This window comes from Strix aluco, chromosome 4, assembly GCF_031877795.1.
Source record: "Strix aluco isolate bStrAlu1 chromosome 4, bStrAlu1.hap1, whole genome shotgun sequence".
Lineage (NCBI taxonomy): Eukaryota > Metazoa > Chordata > Aves > Strigiformes > Strigidae > Strix > Strix aluco.
In genome coordinates this window covers 93,454,372-93,482,097 of record NC_133934.1, presented here as the reverse complement: position 1 = coordinate 93,482,097, position 27,726 = coordinate 93,454,372, and the positions used below count along the sequence as shown (strand labels likewise).

At 41.0% G+C, this 27,726-nt stretch overlaps 1 protein-coding gene across 5 annotated transcripts in view; it reads left to right on the top strand.

Annotated features, from left to right (window-relative positions):
• SMOC1 (SPARC related modular calcium binding 1) overlaps positions 1 to 27,726 on the top strand; it is a 133,617-nt gene that overhangs the window by 70,449 nt on the left and 35,442 nt on the right. For 4 of the 5 annotated variants that reach the window (XM_074824336.1, XM_074824335.1, XM_074824333.1 and 1 more), the window contains exons 6-7: positions 13,618 to 13,707; positions 18,502 to 18,582. In XM_074824336.1, the coding sequence (XP_074680437.1) occupies positions 13,618 to 13,707; positions 18,502 to 18,582 (171 nt within the window). The remainder of the gene's footprint in view (positions 1 to 13,617; positions 13,708 to 18,501; positions 18,583 to 27,726) is intronic. The other variant, XM_074824334.1, reaches the window with a different exon arrangement.

Genomic DNA, 27,726 nt, shown 5'->3' with positions numbered 1-27,726 from the left:
TGGGTCCCCACATCACTGACTTGTCTGAAATTGTTTAGTTTCCATCAAGACACTTTTTTGTGGGCCTCCGAACATATGTATCAAATTTGAGGCTGAAGAAAGTTTCATTGGCAAGTTTAAGCAGAAGGCAAATTCTGTTTTAAAGTATATTTTGTTTGATATAATGCAAGAATTCTGCTTTCATCTATAAAGCAACAGTTCTAATCGGTAGGTTAGTCTATATAATATGACTTAATAAAATTGTAGTTTACAAGTGTTGTTATAGCAATCTACAGACTACTCATGTCTGTAATGTCTTAAGGACAGCTGTAAAGGTTTTTAAATGATTAAGTCATAGCATTGAGCAGCCTGGTGAGTGGATCTAATAAGCAGACTAACAATTGATTAAGCAACATCTGTTAAGGTATTATTAACTGTTTATGTGCTATACACGGATTTCTGGTGTCTGACCAATTACAGCTTGCAGAGAAATGGAATAGTTCTGGGGTCTGTGGGTTGTTTTTGTCATTTAAATACTTCATAGCTATGTGGCCTCAACACCTTTTCTTTTTTAAGAGAGTTGTTAAAAAAACTCTTCCCATGCTCTTTGAGTGTCTGGATCAGCATGCCAAGATGTTATACTATTACACTATGTATTTCCCTAGGTCCTTTAAAACAGCATCATTATAACTTTGAAATTAGTAGTCCTGGACTTCCTGTCTTCTGTAACTGTTTCTTAAAAATAAACCTGAGGATAAATTGGAGGAATTGCTGGGTTTGCAAAGAAGTGAAGCTAGAAGTTTTTTTCTTGTACTGGCCTAACATGACCCTATTTTGTTTGAGTATTTTCATCCTGCAGAAGAATCTAGACATCTGAACACTAGTGTTTTCTTTCAAATCAGTGCAATGCACCAGGAAATGTATTTTGTTGTGGGTGCAGGGGTTTGGTTGAGGGACTGGAATTACTTTCAACTGTTTTGTCCCATGAGCTCTGTCAAGGTTTTTCTATAAGGGATAAACTATGAAATTGTGATGGAAAAGCTCAAATGCATGCAGAGCATGTGTGCTTGTAAATAAGGTAGGGGAAACTGGAGAGACAACCACAATGTTTGTTCAAGTTCCTGAGACAGCACCTATGGGAATTAAAGCTTCTTTTGAGCAGATCTAGCTGCAATAATAGCTTCCCTCCATGTGCTCATCTGGGGTTTTGTTTTATGTTGACAGCAAGGGAGATGTATTGCAAAATGCTTTGATAAAGGCTAGGGATGGGAGAAGTCTTCCCAACAGACTGAATTTCTCTGGCTGTGTCCATGTCTCTTATTACATGTCACTGTGCTCAGCTTGGTGCTCAGATTCTAATGGGACCTTCAGATGCTGCAGCAAAACAGTTCTCAAGTATAAGGACTTCACAGTTTTCATCTTGACTGTTCAGCTGCTCACAAATATGCCTTTAAATGATGATGGTTCTTAAGAGCAGTTGTCTTGGGCTCATTTTGAACAGTCAATCTATAGATGTCTGGCAGTCCGTAACTTTGAGGAATGACCTTCCTCCTCTCAAAATAAAAATATTTTCATTTTGAGAATGTGGTGTCACTTGCACCCTGTGTACGTTTTTGATGTGCTTTGTTCTGTATGTACAAATTTCCTTCTGAAGCATGTTAGATCCTTTGGAGATCCTTTTAGCACTACTCAGTTACCCTGCCTATCTGCCTCCCACCATTCTTCTTCATTCCTTCCCTCATATAGAAGAACTATTCCTTCAGTTTCATAATCAAATACAAAAACTCCTTTACACTAAATTCAGATCTTGGAGTGAACTAGCTGGGGCAATATAGTTAGACATCAGAGTTGTGCTCACTCACTAAAGCTCTGTACCTCTACTCTCAATGATCCGAGGGGAAAAAACCTGCACAAAGGAGTGTTGAAAAAAGTATAGTCAGTTTTTTTTCCCCTTTCCCTCATTTGCACACATGCAATACAGACATAGCAGCGAGGTATCCATTCTCTTTGCCTGTGAGGAAATGAAAAGGCGTATTGTAAGCCCAAGACTAGTCTGGTTGTCAGCCAGGAATTAGTCCTCTAAAGGAGAAAGAGAGAGGGGCTGGTGAGAGAAGAGACTGGGCAGGGGGAAGGGGGAGCTGGAAGGGGGAAACTACACTTTGAGATAGGTTCAGTGCACATGGCTAGAGATGGAAGGGGTCTTGTGCTTCCTCAGCATGCAGGTGTCGGGAGAAAGGAAGGGAGCTTGTGTTCTTATACATGGGCATGTGTCTGGGGGAGCCGGCTCAAAAATTTAGACTATTTACTTAATCCCTTGGAACGGCTTTTTTCTCTTCTGTTTTCTTTTTGTGTTTAACAGACCGCTTTACAGGGGACACGTGTGGTAATTAACACATGCAGCTGTAGGGCTTCAGCCATATGTCTGAATTTCAAATGGCCATTGATCTGGGAAATTTGCTGCTGTCTCCACCCCCCACTTATAGGCCATATTCCTTGAAGATGTGGGGGAATTTATAGAGTCTTTACGCTGAAGAGACCAGAGCTGGAAGGAGAGGAGTGAAACGCAATGTGTGTGATGTTGGGGAGTGCGGGAAGGGAGACTGAGAGATTCCAATGACACCCTTCATGCCCCTTGCCCCAGGCCACCATATATTTCAGGTAGCTTCTAAAATATTCCCAAAGCTAGGGACCTGATCATTACTCATATGAAGCTTGCATAACAATCATTAATTGTTTTTCTCCTTCAGCACAGCAGTCTAAGATCAGAATCGTAATGTCCTTGTGGGCTTTTCAGATGTGCTCCCCTTTCCACAGCTGCAGGTATCTGGCCTCTTACACAGCCACAGTGTCAAGGTGGAGCTGATTGTGGACTCTGAGCAGCCTTTCAAGAGATGTAGTCAAGGAGGGGGTGTGTGTGTTGGGGGGGGGGGGGGTGGTGAACAGAGAATACTTCACATCAAAGCAGAGGCTTCTGAAAGAAGACTTGATATATTGTAGGTAGAATCAAACCAGAGAGGCTAAACTAAACAATCATACGATGGTTGTTGCTTTTGCCAACAGTGATCAAGCAGCTGTTGACAGTGCTATAGAGCTTTCTGCAAACTTCTCTCCAAGTTTGGGGCAATGTCAAGTGCTAAAATCTTGTTATGAGATATGGTGTCTTAAGTGAAATATTTCTTTGTGTGGAAACTTTTTTGCTCCCTGTTTTATTTCAAATGTCACTCAAGGCGTTGACCAAATGGAAGATGGTTCAAAATTAAGATACTGTGGTTTAAAATCCTGCAGTATCTAGCATACTTCTAGTGCTCACATGGTGAGATAAAAATGTATTCTACCAAGTAGAAAGCTATAAAAAAAGTAAGCCTCTCTTCCTCCACTTTCCCTCCTTCAGTCCACTTTTAAACTTTCTCAATGCTGGGTATTGCTGATTCCTTGATCTCATCACTCACTTCACAGTGTCAGTAACACTGACACTTTGGAGGTGTTTCTGCTCTGGAAAAAAACCACAGCAAACATTCCCAATAGCGTGTACTCCAACTCATGCTGAAGGGGGACTGTGATGTACCCAGCCCTTAAAATAGTGCTGGTCTGTTTTCCTGGGTTCTGCCTGTTCTCTCCACTTTCCCTGTGAAGCTTAGTGCCAGGACTGTCTGGAGCAGCCATGTACTGTGCTGCCTCTTCTGACTCACCTCCCTTTTCTCACTTTGTTACTATGGACAGTGCTCCTTCTTGGGACAAGATGGCCTAATGTCCCCTCTATGGATTGGCATGACCTTTTCCAAATAATTTGGTTGTAACCTATATTGATATGCACTTGGGTAGAACTTTCGTTACATAGATGCAGGGCCTAATTCTTCTTTATTCACTGTTCATTACAGCTGGTTTATTTCCTTTCAATTGTTTATCTCCATGAAGAATAAGATTATTCCTGTTCTTCCTCTTCATTACCTTGATCCTTTTTTCTCTAGAGAAAAGGAAGTGCTGGATTTACAGCAGTAGAATTGCTGGGTCGCATTACCACAGCAAGGCTTTTCTACACCAGTTGACCCATGAAGATGTCTGCTGGTCAATATGAGCCTTGGAGACTCAGTTTTGAAACTGAGTGCTGTCCCCACAGCCGGCTGCCATTGTCCATTAGGAAATACATCATGATTCTTTAGCAAGCATTGAGTAGTCAATTTTTGGTAACAGGTAGTTTTCGGTGCTGTGTTATGACCAGTCCCAAAAGCCATCCAGTCCCCATGGTTCTTTTAGCTATCCCTCTATTTCTCCTTGGGTGTGTGTATCAGTAGGGGATGACATTAAACTTTTGAAGGATGACTAAGTACACAGCTGAATGAAAAATATTATTTACTTCCATAGAGAACCTCTTTCTGCACAGCCTATATGACTGCTTTAGGTTTGAAGGTATTCTGATAGCCTTCCTGTGTGTCATTATAGCTAAGCTTTTTATGCCACTGAAATCGCTTCTGGTATGTAAGGAAAATAGCCATGCTCAGTGGTGGTTGCAGGTTCTCGTCTTTAGCCGTGCAGAGCATTGCTAGAAGCTGTGAAACATCAGTCTGTGACAGGGAGGCCACAATCCTGTCTGAAAACTTACCAGATGACGGAAGCAGAGCCTGGAAACTGATCTGGGGCTCTGAGCTCTCCTCCACTTCTCATTCCTCAACAAGTAGTTGAACTAGTGTTTTTTAACCTTTCTCGCATGGCTGGTGAGGATGAGCTTGCAGCCTGTGTGCTGCAAAATGCTACGTTCTGAAATGATCTGCTGTGAAATAAACAGGTTTACATGTAAATGTATGGCACTTACACGTAGCATTTCTAGGCAAGCTGTACAGTGGGGCCAATGGACTGTAGGCCAAAGAGGGATTTTAGTGTTGTCCCTGCTGCTGCCCGGCTGATTTCATGAGGTATATGACAAATACAAAGGAGGACGAATTCTGACACCGTGGGATTGGGAATATGCTTGTTTTTCAAGATAAAAGTATTGCATAGTTTATATAATCATTAAGAAATTATTTTTTAGTTTATTATCTCAGCAGGGTGGCAAGAACATCAGTAGGATGGAAAAGATGCAGCAATACCAGGGAAATACTACTTCCAAAGAATTATGGCACTTTGCCTATGAGGAAAGGGAGGAACTTGACTCAAAGGGAGAAATGGTCAAATCTGATACAGTGGAAATGGTAGATTAACAAAAATATGACTTGCATCTTAGCAGCTCCCTCAAGAACCTTTGAATGGATGATAAGCAGGTTCTTTTAAGTGTTGTCGTGTGTGTCCCCCCCCCCCCCCCATCCCCCTCCTTTTTTTTTCCTCCTGGTAATTTGAGCCACTCTGGGAGTGAATCGAAAATTTTGACTTAAATCAAGACAATTAAAACCATTGCCAAGCTAGCTGCCATTCTTTTTGGGTCAGGGACATAACCGAAGGAGTTGAGGCTTGTTTCTGTAGGTCAGGTGAGGGCTGATGACAACAGGGTGTATTTCCAAGTCGTACAACGCCATGTATTTCTGTCTAGTTTCACAAATGAAACTGCTGTAGGATTTGTTGGGGAAGGGTGGGAATAACAAGTCTCTGAAAATGTCAGGGACATGGGGGGACAATGTCTTCCCAGCTTGAGAGTGATTCCACATTGACCAAAATAGAGCTTTTTGTACAACTCTAAACTGGAGATGGTCTCAAACTACCCTGACCTTTATTACCTGCTTCTCCTTTTTGATAGATAAGGTTCAAATCTGGCCTTGGGCATTTATTTTCTCATTACTTCAAAATCTTTGAAGAGACCTGTTTTGCCTTTTGGGTGGGAATCTGGCTGTGGAGTTTGAAAATTTTAAAACTGCATAAGGTAGACCGATGTGCAACGACAGATCTTCTCCATCCAGGTTTCCTTGCATTTGACCTTAGAAATGCTTTATTAACCAAACTGAAATCTGATCATCTGCTTCTCTGTCCATCTCTTATGGACAAATTGCTTTGATAAAGATGATGATCTCTGTGTTGCACTTTGGCCCAAAAATGAATTTAAAATTCTGGTTAAGTTCAAAACAGCAGGACTGTGTGCAGGTTCCTTGTTCTGAATTACTTCTGTATTCAGGCTACTTGAGAGATACTGCTGCTGCTTGTTCAAAACTCCAAGCCTGCAAAATTAGTTTAGACTGCGGTTTACTGCTCACAGTTTGGAGAGAAACTGGCTGAAAACCAAGAAATCTCTTATTTCACAGGTTTCAAGGTTTTGAACCCCTCATTTATTACTTGTTAGAACAAAAGAGAGATCACATAAACTTGTGACTCCCTGCTGTCCTCCCAAATTAGTTGATAGCACTATAGTTGGGATCTCAGCTTGACAAAGGGGAGAGCAAAGGGTGAGTTTCAAGTTTGAATTAGATGAGTGCTCTAAATGCTGACTTTAGTTATTTTAAGGTTCTTGCTTTGTCTTCTGCTTGGAAGCATGCCTGTACACCTGAGAAAAAATACTATTTGGAATGCCACATTTCTGTGAGTGGGTTAAAACAACAACTTTTCACAAGTACTGAAGCAAATTTACTTCGCTAGAAAGTTCACAACCAGCTCAGCTTAATTCTCTGAGCCTTCATGGCTGCCACTTGTTCCTAGAATAAGATGTCTCTGCATTGTCAACAAAATCCATAAGAGTTTTGCCATCAAAGTGGGAAAGTATGATGGTTTAGTTTTCAGCTGCATTGTCTTCCATGTAGCAGTACTAGGAAGATTATTTTTTTTTTTTTCCTCCCCAGAAAGGTTTGCATAACTTATAGAAGTGAGTCAGGTATTTAAGTGGTAATTACTATAGGGCTTGGTTCAACCTGCAAAGTTCAAATCTGAATCTGGATCTGAACTTTCCCAGAGGCAGGGGGTGTGTTTGGATATTGTGTTGGTTTACCTATTATAGTGCAAACTCTGAAAGGCAGGTCCAGATGTGGATGGGGATTCTGTATCTTCCCAAGTATGAGACATTCAGGGCCACTTCTTTTGTTTAAACTGACTCCTGTTAAATGATACGTAATTGAAATAATATAAAACTGGATCTCATTTTGGGGAAGGTGTCTACAGCATTGTGCCTGAAAAGTAATATCTTGATGTGCCTTTATTTTTCAAAAGGAGCTGTTTGAAAGCTCCAAAGAGTGAGAAGTTTGAGGGCAGGTTTGTTTTGGCTAATTACTGTAGAAGTACCTTGAGAACTTAAGCAGTAAATGAGGACTTCAGATTTTAGAGAGATCCTATCTGAATCTTGGGATTCAACAGTTTTAAAGCCACTGAATCCTAGAGACTAGAGCATTGCTATTAATACAGAGTGTTGCTTCAGACCCCTTTTGACACTTTTGCTTTTGAAGGACCAGGCCCAGGAAGAGGGAGCTCTTTGTTTGCGGTCAGAATAAACTCATTGTACACCCAGACAATTAACTCTTCAATCGACTTGCCAGCCTCTGTAAAGCACTCCGGTCCCCTCTCTGTCTATCTCCAGTTCTATTCAGACACTTAAGCACACTAATGTTTTTTGTTTATTATTCTGAAAAAGTCCTTCACAAGAATAGTCGAAGCGGATCAACATTGTCCTCCTAGCAGCATTTATCTCCGCCTGGCAGTGAATGTGTCAATCAGGAATCAAAAAGCCAAACAGAGGAGGCTTTGAATTGTGTCACAGGGTCAGAGTTACTTCCAGCTGTCTGTGCGTGGGATAGGCTTTCTCGAAGGGCGAAGAATTGTGCTGCCATACAAATGCACTGACTACATTGGACCACAAAGTCCTTGGGGCCTGAGTGGCTTTTTTCATGTTGATGCACCTGCGAGGGAGATGTGAGGAGGAAGCGGGGGGAACTAATGCCTTCCAGAAGGCACAGGGGAAGGCTCCTTGTCTTATCTGGATGATGCCTGGAATGCAGCATTGAAGTAAACACTGCCTGCGTCTTTACAGCATACAGAATAGTTGATGTAGGAAGGGAAGAATCACTGCAGTGACAGTGCAAGTCAACCTTTACAGTTAAGAGCTCCTTAAGCCATACAGAGCCCTTTCATGTTCAGTACTTAGGCACATTTTCACCTTTTTAAGCAAAACTTTTCCTGTGTCCAAGTGTTTGTGGCTTGTTATGTCCAAAGGGAGCACATTGTTGCTGTTTCTTAAAATGAAGGCAATAATGAGAACGTGCTTTTGCTGATTTGGTTTGAAAAGTTGGGGTTTTTTCTTAAGAGCTGTGGGATGTGCATGCATAGAAGTGGTTGGACTCAATGATCTTAAAGGTCTTTTCCAACCTAAATGATTCTATGATTCTATGGAAGGGGGTGTGAAAACCTGGCAGGGAAGTTTATCTGCACTGGTGCATTTCCATTTCAGCTGCTTGGCAAGAAATTATCTTGATTTGGCTGGATTGTAAGAACTTCACATTATTTTTGGCATGAATGCTAACTTTCTGCATTTATATTGGCGATATATGTCTCTGCATAAAAGTTGCATAGACTATTAAATTAATTATGACTTGCTGAAACTGTTTCACTTGGTGTAGGGAAGGATTGTGATCAAGGCAACAATTTGCTCCACCCCTAAGGTACTGGAAGGGACTCGTATTTTTTGTGTAAGACCCCATGTAGTGCAAATATAGGTTTTGTTGTCTCTTTTTAATACTTACAACACACACACACCCTCCCCCCAAGCCTGGGGGTAATACGTAGAAATGTCAAAGTTGTAAAATTGCATCTTCAGGACTCAGAAACTGCACAGATACAGGGAGCTTGAGTTGACCTGGCAGGTCTTTGTTGCATCGGACAAGAGTTACTAAAGCCACAGAAAAGTGTATGTATGACTTAAGTCCCTCAGGAGTGCTCAAGCTTAGGAAAGCTCTTCTTACTTCCCATTGGTTTGACAGGCTCACTAAAGGTGGGCTTTTCTGTGTCAAACAGGACATACTAAGAATTCACTCATTGTCCTGGCTATCTGTGATCTACGTTGCTTCAGCTATGCTCTGTAATGGCTCACCCAAAGCCAGATGATGGTAAGCAAAAGAACCACTTGACACTGGAAAAAGGCCTTCTCCTCACAGGGCAGAGCTATGCACTTAAAATTGTCATCTTCTTATTCTACCAGGCTGACTCAAAGTCTGGGAACCGTTGATGTTCAAGATGTAGACTTACAAAAAAGACTAGATTTTGTATAGGGCCTGGATGGTTGATCTCATAACCCCTAGCACTCTTTAAAATGGTAGAAATGTTTACAGAGTGTCTCATGGATTCTCATGGATTCCAGTGAGAGCACAAAAGTGATGTACCAAAGGTTGAGGTTACTTAGGAAGAATATAGATCTTGGTCTGTTAATGTGGTGATGCAAGTATACAAATGACTTTTGCCGTGGGTATATATTTTCCCGGGTAGGAGATGTGATATGGGAGGTTAATTCTATCACCTAACTTTTTCCCTTTCTCCTGCTTCTGTTAAGTGGCTTGAGGCAAGAACAGTGATTCACAGCAGCAGAGAGTTACTTCACATTTTTCCGTAATAATTTATGCTTCTTCTATGTCAGGGAGTTTATTTTTCTCCTGACATAACTTGACTTGCTTATGGCCTCAGTGCCTGTTGTTTAGAGCAAAACTGAACTTTAACAGTCTTCTTTAGGATGAACTGAATTTCTTTGTCCCTCAACCCCAGTGTATGCTGCAGTCATTCCAGATGTGGATGCTTGCTAGATATTCTGCAAGGATAAGGCTAAGGGAGGGGAGTCTTAGTGGGAGCTTAAAGAGTTCTTGCCCACCACTAGCAGTAGATCTGGACACACAATACTCCGTGTTTTGAGTTATTGTCAGGCTAACCCAACAAAAACTGTTATTAAGCTTATGAGCCTCTGACAGTGCAAGTGGGCTTCTGGCTTACAGCCATTGTATCTTAATGTGAAAATGGCTTAGGGAGGGTTGTTTGGACCTGCCTGTTCCAATCTTACCAGTGATAAGATAAAAATACTATTTTTAAGTTGACACCAATTGAGCCAGAAAATCAGTTCAACTTTTGCAAGTGTACCCTAGGAAAAGGAGGCTTACTGGAAAGGAGTTTTATGGCTTTAAAACGGTGTCCCATTGGGAGGTATTCTGTTGAGTGATGCTGTCTGTGTTCAGTGGTTGTCTTGGAAAAAGAAAGTGGTATTCATGCTGGGTTGTAAAACATAGAAGAGAAGCATGCCAATGCACTCTTATTCAGGGCTCTGAGAATATTCTGCAACCAAGGGAAATTATCTTTGATGGTTCTGCAGTGTGTGGGTTCCTGATCTGGAAGCATTGCCATCTAGAGGGATTAGGAAGCACTTACCTGACATCTTTGATCCCTCCATTGGTGACATGCTCTGCATCAGGAACTATTGCAGTTAAACACATTTTTTGAAAGTGTGAAATTTAATAGCTTTTTGAAAAAGGAATAGATTGTACCTGATGAACATACTTCGTTACCTTTGGCTCCAAAGTAACAATGTCCTGTATATCTCATGTATTATCACAGGAGACCCCAGGTCTCTGAAATAGTTTGGATTTTCAGTTCTATGTTTAAAATACTTCTTTAAGGAATATAAAATGTTTGTTCAAGATTTTCAGGTATGTAAAATAGAACTTATTCCTTATTTACCAGGAGCAAACAGGCCAGTGGAACAACTGTTCAGTGTGATGAATGGTGTATTGAGTAAGAGGAAAAATCAAATGAGAGTAGACAAGTATTAGGGTTGTTCTTCTGCCCAAAGGGAACAGCAGTGAAACTTTTTGCCGTAAGCTAATCTGAAACACTGAGACCTACTGAGAATTCTCCAGTTTAAGAAATAGATTTGATATTTTCAGAGTAAGAAGCTGGCAGCTGGGAAGTGAGCATGGTGTTTTTAATAAACTGCAATTTTTGTCTTTTATGTGACTATTTCATGACCTTTAAGAAAATAATCAGAAATATCCCCTGGCTTTTGATTTTTGAAATATGGTGAATGTAATTACAGGGCTCTTGTCTATTGCATTTTTTCTTGTGCATGTGATGAAAGAACTGTACTTGCTCGAACAACAGGGGAGTAATTATACTTCCCTCTATTTGCAAAACCCTTAATACTGTACTGGGTGCTGCTACAATGTGGACTTAGTGACAATTTGGCCTTAGTAACCCAGTGAGGAAATGATTGTGTAGTTCACAGAGCCATTTTACTGAGATTATGTTAAACAAACCCCTCAGTTCAAAGGTTAGGTTGGTATTTTTGTCTATTTGCTGCATTTATCCAGTCACTGTTTAATACTCTCCAGTAGCTTAATGGCTAACTTTATACAAAAGCTGCTACAAAATTCTCTTTCTTTAAGAAGAATGTATTTCCCAAATTGTAATTGCTACTGTCCCCGTTATTCACACACACGCACGAGCCTAAAAGAAACCCCCTGAACCTGAAGCGTCCTGAGTTCTGCCAAAGTTCACATAATGGTTTGGATAAAGTGCTGTGGCTCAGATCCAGTTCTAATTTTTCTCCATTGTTGGCTTCTGGGTTGCTGCCTTAAATCTGAAAAGCAATTCTGTAATTATTTGGTGCAAAAGCATTCATGAGAACAATGGGAATAAACTTATTATCATACTGGTAATTTTTTTATGCCAGGTCTCTTCCTATTTTATATAACTTAAGAATTATTCACCTTTCCAGTTGTTCTATAAGTATCTTCTGCAGTTTTGGGTTGGTTTCTCAAATCTGTAAAGCCAATCATGCTGATTACATACTGCTCACTGCTTCATTACAGTGTGAAGTATCCTAAATAAAAAGCCATAGCTGTGGTTTCTGGGTTCTTGCAGAAGTGGAACAGCCTATTTTGACAAAAAAGTGAGGGTTGACTATTTACTTTTATCCAAAGATTTTTTTGAAGGGCAAAATCTTCCTTCTTATAAATCAAGTAAAATTTGGGGAATTTTTCCAAGGAATCAGTTGCTCAAACTTTTAAAGAAAAATACTGCTTATTCATGTTACTAGTAATGCCCAATAACAGGAAAACTCAGAGCAAAAGTTGACTGAGAATGGTAAGTATTTTTCTTCCAGTTATTTTTTGCTATGCTTGCATGTAGCGTAAAATCTAATACAGTGATGAAGAGGGAAAATGACAACAGGGGTCTCTCTCTTGCTCGTTTTGGTCAACCTCCTTTACTTCAGTGAATCTCTGAGGTTGAAATGGAATTACCAGCATATTTTTTATCTTTTGTGAATTAGATTGCTTTCTGTGGAAATGCATAAAATTAATGATCTGTGGAAGAGGTGTTCAGGCTTTTGCTCACTTTATAAAACTGCAAATACAGGTATGGGTGGAAAAATAGTCTACAAGCCTCTGTTTTCCCTCTATGACCTTCTTTTTCCCTTCCAATGGTCTCTTACTTTTGTAGTTGGAACTAATATAAGGGAAGGGTGAGGGCAGTTACTGCTGCCTCTAGGAGGGGCTGTCCCATGCACCTTTCCTCCAAATGTTGTCTGCCCTGTGCATCTGATAGTCGTTGAGACAGTGTTAAGCCTGGCTTTTCTGGAATGGGTCTCCTCCCTCCAACTGATTTTCATTATGTAACTTTGCGTTTTAGGTTACTGTCCACTTCAATGCCTAGTGTCATCTTTGCCCATAACATATGCAAAAAGTAGTTATGACAAATTGTAAGTTTTAAGAGTCACTGTATTTCAAAAAGGAAAAAAAAAAAAAAAGGTCAGTTCTAGGCTAATCTAATTTTAGTTTGCATCTCAACAATATTCTGTTTTCTAGTCTTGCAATGTAACAAAAGACTTTCCTCTACTGTTTGTTCCAGCTTAGCTTGCCCACATTCAAAAGTTTTACCTCACTTAATGTTATGGTACTGTTCTAGTGCTGTGTAAAGATGCTCCAGGCTGGGGCTTGAAATCCAGATCCCTCTGTATGCTGAGGAAATAAGACTCACCCTGAATCCAAGCTGGGCCTGTAGATATGATGGATAGGCTTACTAAGCCATACAGAGTGTAAACTGAACACTTTTCCCTGCGGTCCATCTCTAAATATTGAGATTTATATTTCCTGTGGAATCTTTTTTGGTTGAAGCTTTTAATTATGAAAGACTTGGGGTCAGACGACATGGAGTGCTCTTGCACATGAAAAACCTAATGGAAGAGAAGTTCTTTTTCCACAATTTTGCAATTAGAAGACATTGTAAGAAAAAAGATTTGCTATTGACCATCCCTTTCTAACAGCCCTGCAGTGAATGCTCGTGCCGGGTTCTGCACAGGTAAGTTTCAGAAGAAGAGTTTTTCTTTCGAACAAGAAGAATAAGGAGAAATGCACAGTGGGACAGCAACCTTCAGACCTTTGCTGTCTCAGGCAATGACCTGTGTGGGATATATAGGCACCTGAAATTAAAAAGGCGATTGCCTGATCAATGCAACAAGGGGAGACTGCTAGGTGATGGGCACCAATGGTTTGTGGAGGGAGAGGGGAGGGAGGGCGGGAGGCTTCTTTTAAGTTTAAGGATAATGCTTAATGCATGCTTGCTGTGTAGAATGTTATTGCTGTTAGTGTAAACTGTTTTCGTTCTGTCTGTCTTCTCTCTCTTCTGGACTTGGCCGGGCCATGTACAAATCCCAATCATTCAACAGTACTGGAGAGTAGATAGTATTTACCTCAATAATGGTAGTTTCTTTTCGATTCTTTTTAACCCTGAATTCAGATGATGGTTCGAAGCCAACGCCTACCATGGAAACCCAGCCTATTTTCGATGGAGAAGGTAAGCACATCCCTTAAAATAACAACCAAAAAAAGCTACTTCCCTCTCCCTTTTCCCTAGGATTTATGGCTCAAATGCTTTCTTTATCCTGCAAAGCAGAAAAGCTAGTGAATCTCATAAGTTATCCAAATTTCACAGTGCCCTTGGGACCTCAGGCATTTTCCCTAATCCTTTTACATCCTCCCTTCTTCATTGGAATCCAACAATAACACCAGTTGACCAGATTCCTGGGGTAACCTTGGAGGAAAAGGTGTCACAGAAAAAAAAAAAGTGTATTAAGTCAGAAATGGCAACTTCCTTTAGACTGTCCTTACTCCCTCACTCTCTCCACTCATGATACCAATGCTGGGAGTTTCATAACCTCTGCAATGTGTTACAGCTTCATGAAAGGGAGGGTAGTGCTAAACCACAGCTTGTGAACATTGACTTGGAAGAAAATTGCTGGGAGGTTTCTTTATTTAGCAATTACTTTCATTGACGCACATACTGTTTAAGCAAATGAAGTCAGTGTCCTGGGCCCATTTAATTCACAGCCCACCAACAGTTTCCTTCTCAAATGGGCTAATCTTGCAATTGTAGTATTTTGGAGAGGAAATCTCCGACCTTACTCCATTGGAAGCCTTGAAACAAGGATAAAATGGCTGTCATCACAGAGGATTCAAGCCTTTCACACACACAACCATAAATACCATTGGGGATATAGTGGTCCTTGTGTAGTGAATGGGCCTATTAGCAGCTGCTTATATCTTGCATATTGCTTAGAAGAAGTAGTGCATGTTTTCTGCAGATTTAAACCCACAGCCATTATAATCAAGCTATGGGCTGAAGTCCAAACCACTCTTTGACCCACCTGAAACTGTGGATCATAAGGCAGTGAGGGAAAGCCTATGCATTTTCATACTGAACTGCTGTACTTGACACTTTTTTTTTAAAAACTGGATCAAAGGCAGCAATGGAGACTACTGAGCAAGAGTAGGTGCTGCTGTTGATATCTCCTCCCTTCTTGTAAATCAGGTGATGGGGTGCGGTGTTTTTGTTGCTGAAATAAGCTTATTTAATGGCAAGATGCTGTAGTCTTGTCACTTCCATTTAGTGATTGTAGGTTTGTAAGAATCTTCTTGTGAGCTTTAAGAAACAAAGCAAAGCCCTCAGAGCAAAAAGCATTCTCAAATAAACAAAGGAGATTGAAGCCATGCTGTCTATCTCTTGTTTATATCAAAAGAAAGTTCCTCCTGGCAGCAAGATGATGTTGTATTAAATTGCTGTTTGTAATCACAAACTTCTAGCCTTTAAGTTTTCCCCTGAGAGGGTGCCATAGGTATTCAAAGGAAAGAATGCACTAGTAAAATCCAGGAGTGAGCTGATCTAGTTAATATAGCCTGTTCAGAAGCTCCTTCCAGGAGAGACTCAATAGTTTGGTCATTCAAATTGAACTGGACAAAGTTCTTGAGAAGCAGTGTAGTGAACAGACCTTTTCTGGTCCTTCTGGTGACAAGCAGATTCTGAAAAAGATCTTATCCTATCTTTGGTGAAAAACATTTTCAAAAACCTTCATGTTGATTTGTAGGTGAAATCAAGCCTGATAAATGGAATTGGACTGTAGGATAAAAGATTGCCTCTTACAAATCTTGTCATATATTATGCAAGACCTTGTCTCCTAGACTTCTAGAGAGCATGGCTAATGCAATGGCTTCCTGTTGTATTAGCAGTGTCCCTTATGACTTGGGAGAAGAGAATATGACAGGCAGGTTAATCAAGCTATGCATTGATGAATAATATCTGCTAAGTTTGTCACTCTGTATTTTTGTCATCCCTATTAGTAAAATAGGACTAACTAGATTTCAGTGGTGGTTTTAGCAATAAGCACAAGAAAAATCATTCTGGGTCTGACCAGAAGTTTGTGTAATCCACTATCTTTGAGCGTATTGTCTCCAACAGTGGCTTAAAGTGGGTACATCAGAAAGAGAATAAGAAGCATTTAGCCCGGAGAAGAGAAGACTTAAAGTTAACCTAATAGCAGTCTTCCAGTATCTACAGGGAAGTTTATCAAGAAGATGGAGCCAAGTTCTTCATAGTAATGCATGATGAGGGACAACAGTCATAAATTGAAACAAAATGTTTGTACTGAATATAAGGGAAAGCTTAGTCACGGTGAGGACAATGAGGCAGTGGAACAGATTGCCCAGAGAGGTGATATCCTGTCCTTTCTTTCCAAGCCAGTTGGATAAAGCTGTGAGCAACCTCGTCTGTTCTTATAGCTGACCCCGTCTGGAGCAGAAGGTTGGACTAGACACCTCAGAATGTCATCCTGAACAGTCCCTTGATTCCATCTGAGCAAACATATCATGATACTTCACTAGAATACTCTCCCAGTGTTTTGGGTCTTCCTGAGGAATGCCTTGTACTTGGTGTCTGGCACAAATGTCAGATAACAGAAAAGGGCAAAACCAGTTATCCATTCACCTGTTAGGTCTGGACTCTTCACAGATGTTCAAAGCAGTTAAAGCCCAAATGCCATTCAATTTCAGTGGGTTTGAGATCTGCTGAGCTGCTGAAAACCTGTGTATTTGAAGTCAGGCAACAAGGGTGGAGCTGATAGCAACAGGAAGGGACAATAAAAATGTGGAATTTCTTTTCATGCTCTGTTTTTGGGTGCCTACCTTCAGTCCACAAGGGGCTGCCTTTTTTCAAAGGGCGTTAAATACTCAGCTGTCCCTGAAATGTGTGATACCTCTTAGACCTCAACATCTCCAAGACGAAGGTTTACCTTTCTCATGTTTTCACTTACATTAGAGGATAATGAAAATTCACGTCAGGCATAATAAGTTCCCTTCCCACTCCCTACCATCCTCCCTGAGGGCATAACAAAGCAGTGCCAGAGATAATGTAGATCAGATAACTTAAACTCTGCTGTCCAAGGTTTGAATCATAAAGCAGCCATCTCTTTAAAAATTATGTCACTTCATTACAATGCAGATCTCAGTGATGTTTATAGTGAATCTCCTCTTAGGACAAGGTTCTCCTCTGCAGAGGAGTATTTTATTAATGGTCCTTGCTATGGTTTTAAATGAAAAAAAGTTTTATTCCATCCTCCACTTCTAGGCTGTTTTCTTTGCATCCACCCTTTATTTAGTTTCAGTGTACAAGTTGTATTCATTTCCTAAAGAATAACTTTTTTAAACATCTTTTTCATAAACTTTACCTCTTAACTCAGTGGGAATCTACTTTTTCCACAGATCTGTTGTTCAGAGGAGTCTATGTTGCTTACCTGTATTCAAAAAAATGTCCAGGTTAATTGGATGAAAAATACATTTTTATGATAGATCCCAAAGGATTCATTTCCTTTTATTTTCCTTTCTCCTCTTCTCCCACAATTCCTTTTTCTGCACCTTTCAACCTCACTTAAAGTCTGAAAAGGCCCTGGCCCATTCTTAGGCATCTATTGACACTGGTTGTCCCTCCATTTTCAGCTGTAGACATACCCCGTCCATACAGAGCAGAGTCAGAGCTAAATTTCATCCCAGATTTAGGAGTTTGGTTTATGGACTTTTTCTACTTTTGTGCTTCTCCCCTTCCTACCTCTCACCCAGTGTTTAATTTGATGTAGTTTTCCCCCCAAAAGGCCCAAAGTATATAGGTATGTGTATTTATAGGAGCACATCATGACTGAGTGATGATAAAATAGTGTAGTGAAACCCGCAGATAAGGCAATCTTTGTTAAGCAAACTTTTACTACTGGTGAAATATCAGTGTTCAACTTATATTTCCATATGAAAAAGTGCCCTGAACATGATTACAATAATGCCTACAATCAATGTAGCTGAAAACATTTGGGAAGGAAAAATTCCCTTTCATTTTTACTTTGTGCTCTTGTAATGTATAATCATTTTCTCTTGTAGTCAGCCAGCTTCTCCCTTGCTGAGCAGATCCACGTAAATGTCAACAAGGGAGCAGGAAAACTCTTGTAAAAGACAAACTCCAGGATCTAGTATTTAAGGCATGCTCTTATAGAAACGGAAACTTTTTCAGAAAATATAATTTCTCAAAAGCTCACTTCAGGAGCTCTAGCACATGGTATTGAGTACTGCTTTGCTCAGTTCTGATCAGATGCTGCTGTTGTGTCATTTCTGTGGCTTAGGGCAGGTTCTGCTGTGTTTTTGAAGTTGATTGTTACACCTCAGAGGAGGTGCTCTAAGCACTTTTTTTTCCCACAAATTTATGTTTGGATGTCTTGGTTGTAGTGCATCAGGCATGCTTTTCTAACCAGAACTTGTTTCTTTGACAGACTTCCTTTCAAGTCTTTCCAGAAATATCTTCATTTCTCTGCCTATTTACTTCGGATTTTGTTGTTGCTTGTTTTAGGGAACTGACTGTGGTCAGCTCTTCTTGGGCTGTTAAAGCAATATTTAAGGTCTGGATTTACTTTCTTTTTAATCTGGATTTCATACGTACTTAAGTGGAAACCAATATGTACTATAGCACACAACATAACCTTTGAGACCACTAAGTCTTGAGAGGACTTTAGAAAGTGGGGGTTAGAGGGAGGGGGGAAAAAAAAGTTTTGCCAGCAGAGAAATGCTCTCTGGAACAGGAAGATAATGAGATAACCTTGTGGAAGATTTACAAATGGTGGTTCATAAGAGGTGGAAGACCTCACCAGGGGATGAACTGACCTTCACAAAGATGATGGATCAGTTAAGGCCTGATTGTAGCAAACGTCTTCTCATGAGTAACAACCATGTGTATTCACTAGTTGCTGTAGTTTCTTTAAGGCAATTATTTTTTCTCTTTCAGAAATCACAGCACCCACCCTTTGGATTAAGCACTTGGTCATCAAAGACTCCAAACTGAACAGCTCCAGTGTAAGGAATTCAGGTAACATTCCATCTAAAAAAACCCCATTTTTTTTTAACTAGGCTGCAGTCCCTCACCATCTGTTCTTGTTTAATTCTTTCTTCGTTGTAGCTATCCTGTTGCTTTTCAGTGTTGCAGGATTTGAAGTGCAAGCTACAAAACAATTTCAGATAGCATCCTCTTTTATGTCCAGAAGTCCACAGTCTATGTGTGATGAGAGATGTTTCTGTTTCCCCAAACCACAACTGTGGAACCTCTAATTCCTGTTAATTCAACCCAGCCAGCTGTCATCTTTATTCTGTTTGCTGTTCAGCAGTCTTTCATGGATGTACAAACCGATGCATTTGGCTGTGAGATGTGGACTGTGGTTTTGGTCTAAACAGTTGAGAAAATACAGAGAGGGGCTTCTTTTCTAGCAACTTCAAGATCCTTCTCTGCAGGGAATATTATTTGATAGAAAAATGATTGGATTATTTCACAACTGAAAGTAGGTTGCTTATGTCTGGGCCTAAGTAAATGTTGAGATTATTTTTGTGGGTGATAGAGTGGATGAGGAAAGACCCAAGCATAAAAAAAGAGCAAAGAAAAGATCTTGAACATGAGTGGGAAAAGGGGGAGCAGAAAGATGTGAAGTTAAGATGTAAAACTTGAAATTGGAGATGAGGGTGAAACTGTATGGAGTCACTGAATTCACAAACTGGAAGAATCTGAAGAGGAACTTTAGGGAGTCTCGTCAAGAATGTTTTTTATATGATATATTTTAACTGATGTGGGAGAAAGGAAGAAGGTAAAGGGAATATCAAAAGCAGAAAATTACCTTAAGAAGCCATGGGTTTACTTTAAATTTTAAATAGGAGCTGCTACTATTGCATGTATTTTATGAAACAATATATGCCTAGATCAGCTGTTGGGAATAACTCCAGTCCCCAGAACAGATAAATTGTGATAGCCTGAAGTACCTCGTCACCTCATATTTCTGGATTAGCCAGAGAGCATTCATGGCACTTAGCAGTTCCTGTGCCACTTCCCAACTGCAGGGTGAAATCAGTGCTAGGTTAGGTGAGATTCTCTTGCTGCAGAGTGGAGAAGGGCTCTTAGCAGGAGGACATCCATCATTGCCCAGACCCCAGTTTTAGCAACAGTTTCCTATGCCTCGCTTCCTGACTGTTTTTGTAGTAGGGTGGTCTGTGTAGGAACTGCCAGTGGGAATCATCCAGAAGCTTCAGATGACGTAGGAGTATTGGCATTCTTTTTTAAAGATGTCTTTCATGGGAGAACAAATGCAGCTTGTGTTTTGGGAGCTTCTGGGACAACCAGCAGCTCACAGTGCAATTGAAGGTGGCAGTTTAATATTAAAATCCTATGAAATGGGTCCTACCTGTCTTGGAGACTAACTTCCTTTCTAATGCAGCAAACCTGGTAGCTGCAATGGAAATAACAGTTCCTAAATCTGGGTTCCAGGAGGCTACAAAGGGATGTGGGAGCAGGAATGTCTGTCTCCCACCCTTTCTTGGCCCAACAGAACCAAAGTAGTCTGGCTTTCACGTTGTAAAGGCAATCAGTTTGTTCAACTGTTTAGTCAGGAAGCTGCCTGATGTAAACCGGAGTTATGTTCATGGAAGAGTTCTTTTTGTGAGTTTCTTTTGTCCACTTTTTTTTTCCATTTTTTCTGATGTAATTTCTGTTATTCCAACAAGATTATTGTGGGTGCATGCTACAAATTAAAAATAAATGATCTTCTGGAAAATTCAAGAGTTTCGTAAGAGGTGGTTTCTACAGCAAGCTAAAAGGAGGTGTGGTTCATCTGACTCAGTTTTACTGACTACCCTGACAGACACTCATTCGGTGTAGGATCTCATTAAGAGACTGAGCTGCCAATTTTTTTAGCCCCAGATTTCCACATTAGACCCTACAATTACACAGCCATCTCAATTTCTTACACCAAATTATTGATATCAAGAAATGATGCCTCATCAAAATAAGACTATGGTTTAGCTGATATTAGGTGTGGGCTACTTTAGTCTGTTTCTTTCAACCAGTGAAGCCTAGTCCCCTTGGTTGGTACCTTTCATTCTTTTCATCCCTTGTCATATATGTTAAAAGGCAATTAGGGTAGGTGGGATCAAACAGCAAAGAGCTGGGAAGGATAATTATCTTTTAGAATCAGGTTCTTCAAATGTCTTCAAGTCTGTCTTTGCTGAAGATGATGAAAAAGCTGTCAAGAGATGGGCATGCAAAATTAGGGGATGTTTTTAATTGCTTTTGCCCCTTGTCAGTTTGAAATATTAATGCTCAGCACATTTCTGATTTTTCATTTATTTTTCAAAGGATTAAGGTAAGTTTTACTAGTGCAAGATTGGATTTTTGGTTTTGGCATTCACTCAGCTATATTGTCTCTCTGAGCTTGCACTTACCGTCTTGAAGCAGATACAGCCTGGTATCCTCTTGCAGCAATTTAATGGGATCACTGAAATTAGATGTGAGAGAAGACCTAGTAGGTCATCTAATCTACTGCCTTAGGGCTAGTGAATGTTGGTACTGTATGAACAGCAGCATTTTCTAGTGTAGCATAAATGCCTTAGGCAATAAAGATTTCACTTCATCCCACAGAAAGCTGCTCTTCTGTCTGAACTCAGTCTCAGGATTTTTCTTTTTGTAATATCCAGCCTAACTCTTTTTTTGTTTCTGTTGTTTTTCATTAATCTTGAGTTCTTGAAAGCCTGCCCTATTCCTTGGAGTTTGTGTACTGAAACACTTAACCCTGATCTCTCTCCTCCCTGTGGTGGTTATATAGCCCTGTTCTTTGCAGTGAAGAGAAGTCCAGTAGATACTACTGTTAGAGAACGTGTGCTGCTCTCTAATCAGCACTGACACTGAACATCTTGGAAAACTAGCACCATCACTGTATCAACCATGAGGAGAATTTAAGAATTGCTACATGGAGACAAATAAGCTCTGTAATTTGCTATCATTTGTCTCTGGTCAATGTTAGACTTCAGGGTGAACCAACCACCAGGCAGCTGAGCATTGCAGAGCTGATGACACCCTGTGTTGCATACACAGCCTGTATCTTGTAAGAGCTGCATTTGAAATCTGAGCGTTCCATCTTCCATTTACTGTTGACAAACAGAAGAGGTTCTCCTGAAATAGTCTTCTCTCTTGGAGCATTTACGCTTTGCTTGGCATGTGTAAATACTAATTAAGCTAGGGATCAAGAAAAGCAGAATGACTCTAGCCTGGTAATTAGAGCACTTGACTGAGAATCTATACGTCTCCAGGCGTTCTGCCAGTGAATTTTTCTATGCTAAGTAAAACAGCATTGCTAGGAGGGATTGCTAGTGCTGTTACCCCAGCCCATCTTAAAGAATGAAATGACAACTAGATCTCTTTCTCAGTAGGGTGAGGTGCAGGTTCTTCTCAGAGGCAGGAACCAAAATATGAACATGCTCTAACATCTGAATTGTTGAGTAGCAGAAAAGTTACTGGTTTTCTACACTTACGCACTAAGTCTTCTGCTTTATGAATCCTAAGAGCCCAAAAGTCAGTTTTTCTTTTTGGGACAAGTGAAAGATCTAGGTAAACACAGTATTTTGTTTGCTGTGGCAAGATGACAAAAACATTTTTTGGTGTTTGCTTTGAATTGATTTTCACCTTCCCTGAACATCCACACCTGCATGTGCACACACATGGATACCCCAAACTAAGCCTGTTATTTAGCACTGTCTTCTGTGATGTGTCATTTATTTTTAACACTGCCAGAGCAGGAGACGATACAGATGGGACCTTTGCAATGGCTGTTCTCTAATCAGCATGGGTGGGAACTGTCTTTTCATTCTACTTTTACTTTTTCAGCCTCCTATTTTCCTACCTCCTACCCCCAGCCTATTCCAGCCTACAACAGTCCAAATGATTATTCTTTTACAGTTCTTAACCTAGGGAAACACTTGATAATGTATCCTGCTTCCAAGAAAATAAATCTAATGGCTGCCTGTTTGGGAGCACCCGTCTCTACTGAGGAATCCATAGTTATTCCTCATTTCCAGAGCTGAGTTATCTCCAAATCCATTTGTGCTACTTAGTGATTTGGTTTTAGTTAGCAAGAGATTCCAGCCTGTATCCAGCTTACCCTGACAACCTTTAAGAAAACCACAGAGTGATGTAATGAGCTCATGCATGGAAAAATAAACAACTTTAGAGAAACCAGCAGTAGCAGCCTCAAGTAAATATTCTGCAGTCACTGGGGTTTTGAACATGACGTTATTTGAAAGGAAGAATGAGTAATATATTAAGGTTAGCAGCTGAAGACAGGTTTGTGTGTGCCTAGTTAAAAAGGAAAGAAAAAAAAAAAAAAAAAGAAGAAACCCACAGCTGTTTATTTCAAAATCTTGCTTGTTGAATGGTGGCCAACTCCATGTGGCCTATTCTGTTCAGCTCTGGCACCCAAGCATCATGCAGACATCTCATGTGACAGTTTTCCAGTGATAGAGCTTTCTGGTGTCAGGAGCTCTTAGTAGACAGAGTATAACTGTAAATGAGCTTTAAAAACAAGAATGGTGGTATTCACATTTCTTTTTGTTAATTGAATTCACTTGGAGCCCAAACTTCAGGGCTTCTCAAAGGGAGAAACCGCTTGAAAGCCGCATATACTTTTGCAAGAAGCAGAAGCACAACCCACCATCCACCCCAAAGGGAGTCTGTGTACTCTTGGATGCAGTTTGTATCCAGAGATCTGCACAGTGAGGTGGGATGTGATTATATCATGTGCCCCACCAGGATCTGGATTCTCTGGTTTTTCTCTATTGATTATTTTTTTTCCCCACTTGCAGGAAAAAAAACCAAGAAAACCCACGTGGCACCCCAAAATAGCTGCCTTCTTTCTAGTACTCACCTAGGAAATGATACCATTTTGCTGCATGCCTTTCTTAAGGATCAGGGATAGTAATTGCTCCTAGGGGGAATGTACTCATGGTATGTTGCCTTAGCCATACGGAGTCTTTCTAGGATCCCATACATTTAACAAGGAGTCTGTTTTTAAGCCACCTATATGGAGAATCAGTGTAGTTCCTTGTGAGTCAGATTGTCAGGTGAAACCAACCAATATATAACGGGGCAGGGCCTGCTGATTTGCCCTTAAAAAGAATAAACCAGTTGTTACTTTATTATTATTATTTTTTATTAGTATTTTTGGTATACATCAAAAATAGCCAAAGTTAGATAAAAGTCTGGTTTGTTATTAGGACTTTCCTTTTTAGTAGTGAGGACTAACCCCAAGGAGCTTGAATGCCTATATTATTTTCCAGAGTGGGGAGACAATGCACTCATTTGTGTTGAATGTATAGTTATTTGGAGTTGGAGCAAATTTCCTTGTGCCTTGGAAATGTGGAACACTGCAGAGACCAGGGAGCCACAGGTAGATTCAGGTGAGGCTCTTGAAAAGCAAAGCACTGTTTTGAATGGGGGCAGTTTCTCACCTGTCTCTATCCTGTCTTCTCAGCCTTATTCCTTAGCTGTCTTGTCCTACTCTTGGTGTACAGCCCTCCCACCTTGTTATTTAAAGATGTGTGAGACCATGGGCTTCTGCCTCTCCTGATACTTTACTCCTACTTTTTGCTACTACTAAACTAGTTGTGTTAGTTCCAACTGACTGGCTGTCTCTTCATGCCAGTTGTGTTAATGTTACTGTCCAAATGTCTATTACAGGATTGTAGGCTCTTCCCCAAAGTCTGTGGCTGGTTAATGTTAGTCAGGACACCAAGTGTAGGAGATGGGTGAAAGCAAAAGCTGATCTCACTCTAGCAGGAAAGCAGGTTGAGAAGGAAAGGTAGCCAGGCACAATTGTGCTTTAGTGACATCTGAATAAGATGTAACAGTGGCAATGGAATTGGAGAATTTTGGTGCCTGGGAATGGCATCCTAATGCTGACTGCAGTCCTCCTTGGTGAGCATTTTGTTCCTTCCATCTCCTGGGCATAACACCTGGCAGTAGTGGATTTTGAACTTCCCCATAGCTGAAGAAGAAAAGTGTCAGTGATGATGTCAAGAACAAGAGTTCATGGGAGAGAATCAATGAGTCAAAGCTTTTGCCTTTTCTACTGTCGTCTATTAATGTGTACTCCTTGGCTCTTGTCCTGTATCTTGAGTCAGTGCCTACCAATACAGTGCTCTTCTGACCTGTCAAAACCTTTGGGCTAAAATCTGTCACTTTACTGTCCCACCTGCCAGAACCACTTATCTTCAGACCTTTCTATTAGTCCTCCCACCCCTTATTGTGAGGGTTTGTTTTGATTTGGTTTTGAATTCATTTTGATTTAGGTTCTGGCTTGGTATCAAATGAAGCAATCTCAAGAGAAGCTCCTGTTGAGTATGATATGAAAACTTACAAATTTCCTTGTCATAGCAAATCTCTATGCTCTTCTCTGCTGAATTCTTGCTTCCTTGCAAGCCAAAATGTGATGTTTCTCCCTTACTTTCTACTCTTCTTTTCCCTTTGTCTCCATCTGTGGTACGACCACCCCTTCCTGTCTTTACTGCTGCTTGGGAGGTCTCTGTCTCTTCCTCCCTCCTGAAGTTCTGAGAAGGTGTGATATATGTGATGCCCAAGTGTGATTCTCCCATGGTCTCAGTGTGACAGATATGGTGAAGAAGGGAGTATGTACGGGAGAGCAGAAGCAGGGAGAGTGGAAGAATCTAGGACCAGGACCCTTCTCAGACAGCCAGCAAACAAAGTCATAAATAACATGCCATTGGGGACCAGTTAATCTGCTCTATGAAAAGGTGCAAAGTATACAAGTGGGAAAAATAACATTGTATAATAATCAGCATGCAACCGTAGGTGTTAAACCATATGCAACTAGGCAAATAAATGAAGCTCCCCCTGAGTGCTGTGTGATAAATCATTCCCAAAGAATGCAGTCACTCCCCCCTCCTTATCCCCCAAAGAAAGAAAACAAATTACTCTAGACATGGAGTCATAACTGCTACTCTACAGCTGCCAGTTAAGGCGAGTGGACAGGGAGTAGTAGGAGAGGGGGAAAGATATAAGAAGCTGGGGTAAAAGGGGAGAAAAAACAAACCTGCATTTAAAACCACTGAGGATTTGGAAATGCATCATTTGGAAAGGAAATAAGCTCCAGCACCAGACATCACCTGGACATACAGGGACAAATGGAGAGTGGAGAGGTCAACTTTATGAAGTTTATTTTGCTTTTTAGCAGAAGCTGGTTCATATTGGAAGGATTGAATTGGTTTGCTGAAGGTAATTCCTTAGCAGCAAAGTGCTCCTTGCTGTATGTGATAGCAGCATTCAGCACAGGCTTATATGTGGATCTGTACTTCAGACATCTATTTGAACATATATTGATGCCTGCAGATAGACTACAGGTATTGACTCACCTTCCTGCCTCTCTTGAAATGTTCCTGTCATCTTCACAAGAAAGATTATAACATTTTTAAGGTGCCATAAATAAGGAGGAGCTGTTTCAAAGTAAGGGCTTGACCTGCACTCCTAGATACCCTCTGGAAAATTGACCTAAGCTTCTTCTGAAACCAAAAGCCCTGGTGGGGCTTGCAAGTGATTTGCAAGGAGACAACTGAAGAGTAAAAGGGTTCAGTGGTATGCAGATCAGTGTATCCCTAAGAGTGTCTGCTGCACCCAGCATTGTCCAAGGAAACGATGGATATTGCCCAGTAGACCACAAGGCTGTGAGGGAGCAGATCTGCATTCCAGAACTGTTGGAAGACCCTCCCCCCCATGAAGGCTTCCTCCTTCTGGTGCCAAGCTTAGGGTGAAGAGGTTCTCTACTTTGGTGGGTCTTAAAGAGGGAGTGAGTAGATGATGAGAAGGGAAATGTGTGAAGCCCTCCAGGAGTATCAGTAGGGCTTGTGGAGCAGCAGCATAGGACATTTGAGGAAAATGTCATAGAATCATTTAGGTCAGAAAAGACCCTTAAGATCGAGTCCAACTGTTACCCTAACACTGCCAAGTCCACCACTAAACCACGTCCATAAGCACCATGTCTACACGACTGTTAAATACCTCCAGGCGTGGTGACTCAACCACTTCCCTGGGCAAAGAAATTTTTCCTCATACAACCTAAACCTCCCCTGGTGCAACCTGAGGCCGTTTCCTCTCATTCTATCACTTCTTACTTGGGAAAAGAGACCAATGCCTGCCTCGCTACAGCCTCCTTGTATGTTGATTATGTTCTCTTCACTTTCAAACTAATGTCAACAAACCTGTGAGCTGTTGTAACAGTCCTGTCTATATTTGGGGGGGGAGGGGGCACAAGTAAAAGCTGCCATCCTTATGTTCCCTTTCTCTTCGCAGTCATCTCATTTTTGCATTTTGTCAGACCACCAGAAGTGGTCAATGGGAACCAGTGAGTACAGTTTGTGGTGTAGTTCATGGTTGGCTTAACTTGATGCTTTTCTGACTGTTGAAGTGGTGCTGAGTAGCTGGAAAGACCTTTTGGTAGAAGGTCCCAAGGGTTGTCTCTAAAGAGTCAGGAAAGCAGACTGGACAAGGAACCCACCTTCCGAGCCAGGTAGAGATGGGAATATGTTTAAAAAGCAAGGTAGTGTTCAATCTCCTGGAACACGTGAGGAAGGAAGATGTGTTAAACTGGCTACCTTCACTCTGGGTGAATGGAATGGCATTTCTCTGGTTTCACCAGTTATAACGCAGGGAGGCCTGTGATCCTGCTGTTGTCATCGTTCTCCCACCTCATCTTAAGCTCATTCAACAAGTTCTGACACCACAAAGCTGCAGCTTCTCTCTGGAGCTGGGCCCCCCAGAATGCATGGGGTCCCACAGCTGGAGGGACTGTTCCCTGTGTAAGGCTGCAATTCAGAGAAGTCCCACTGGGAAGAACACTAACCTCAGTATCACTCTGTAGTCCTTCCCTTGCCTTTCAACACAGAGCGTGAAAGAGGGCTACCTCCATTTCATGACACTGCTGAAGTGGGAGCAGTTTCTCTGTCTGGTGGCTGATGTCTGAATCCCGTATGTTACATCGTGGAACTTCTGTGTTTTGCCTGGAGACAGCTGACTCAAGTTAAATGTCCAAGAGTGAGTGCTAGCACTCCTGTCAGAGGCAGTTCCCTCTGCCTCCTCGTAAAGTGCTAAATACTACAGGAAAAAGGTGATCTGTCATTACATGGAAAGACT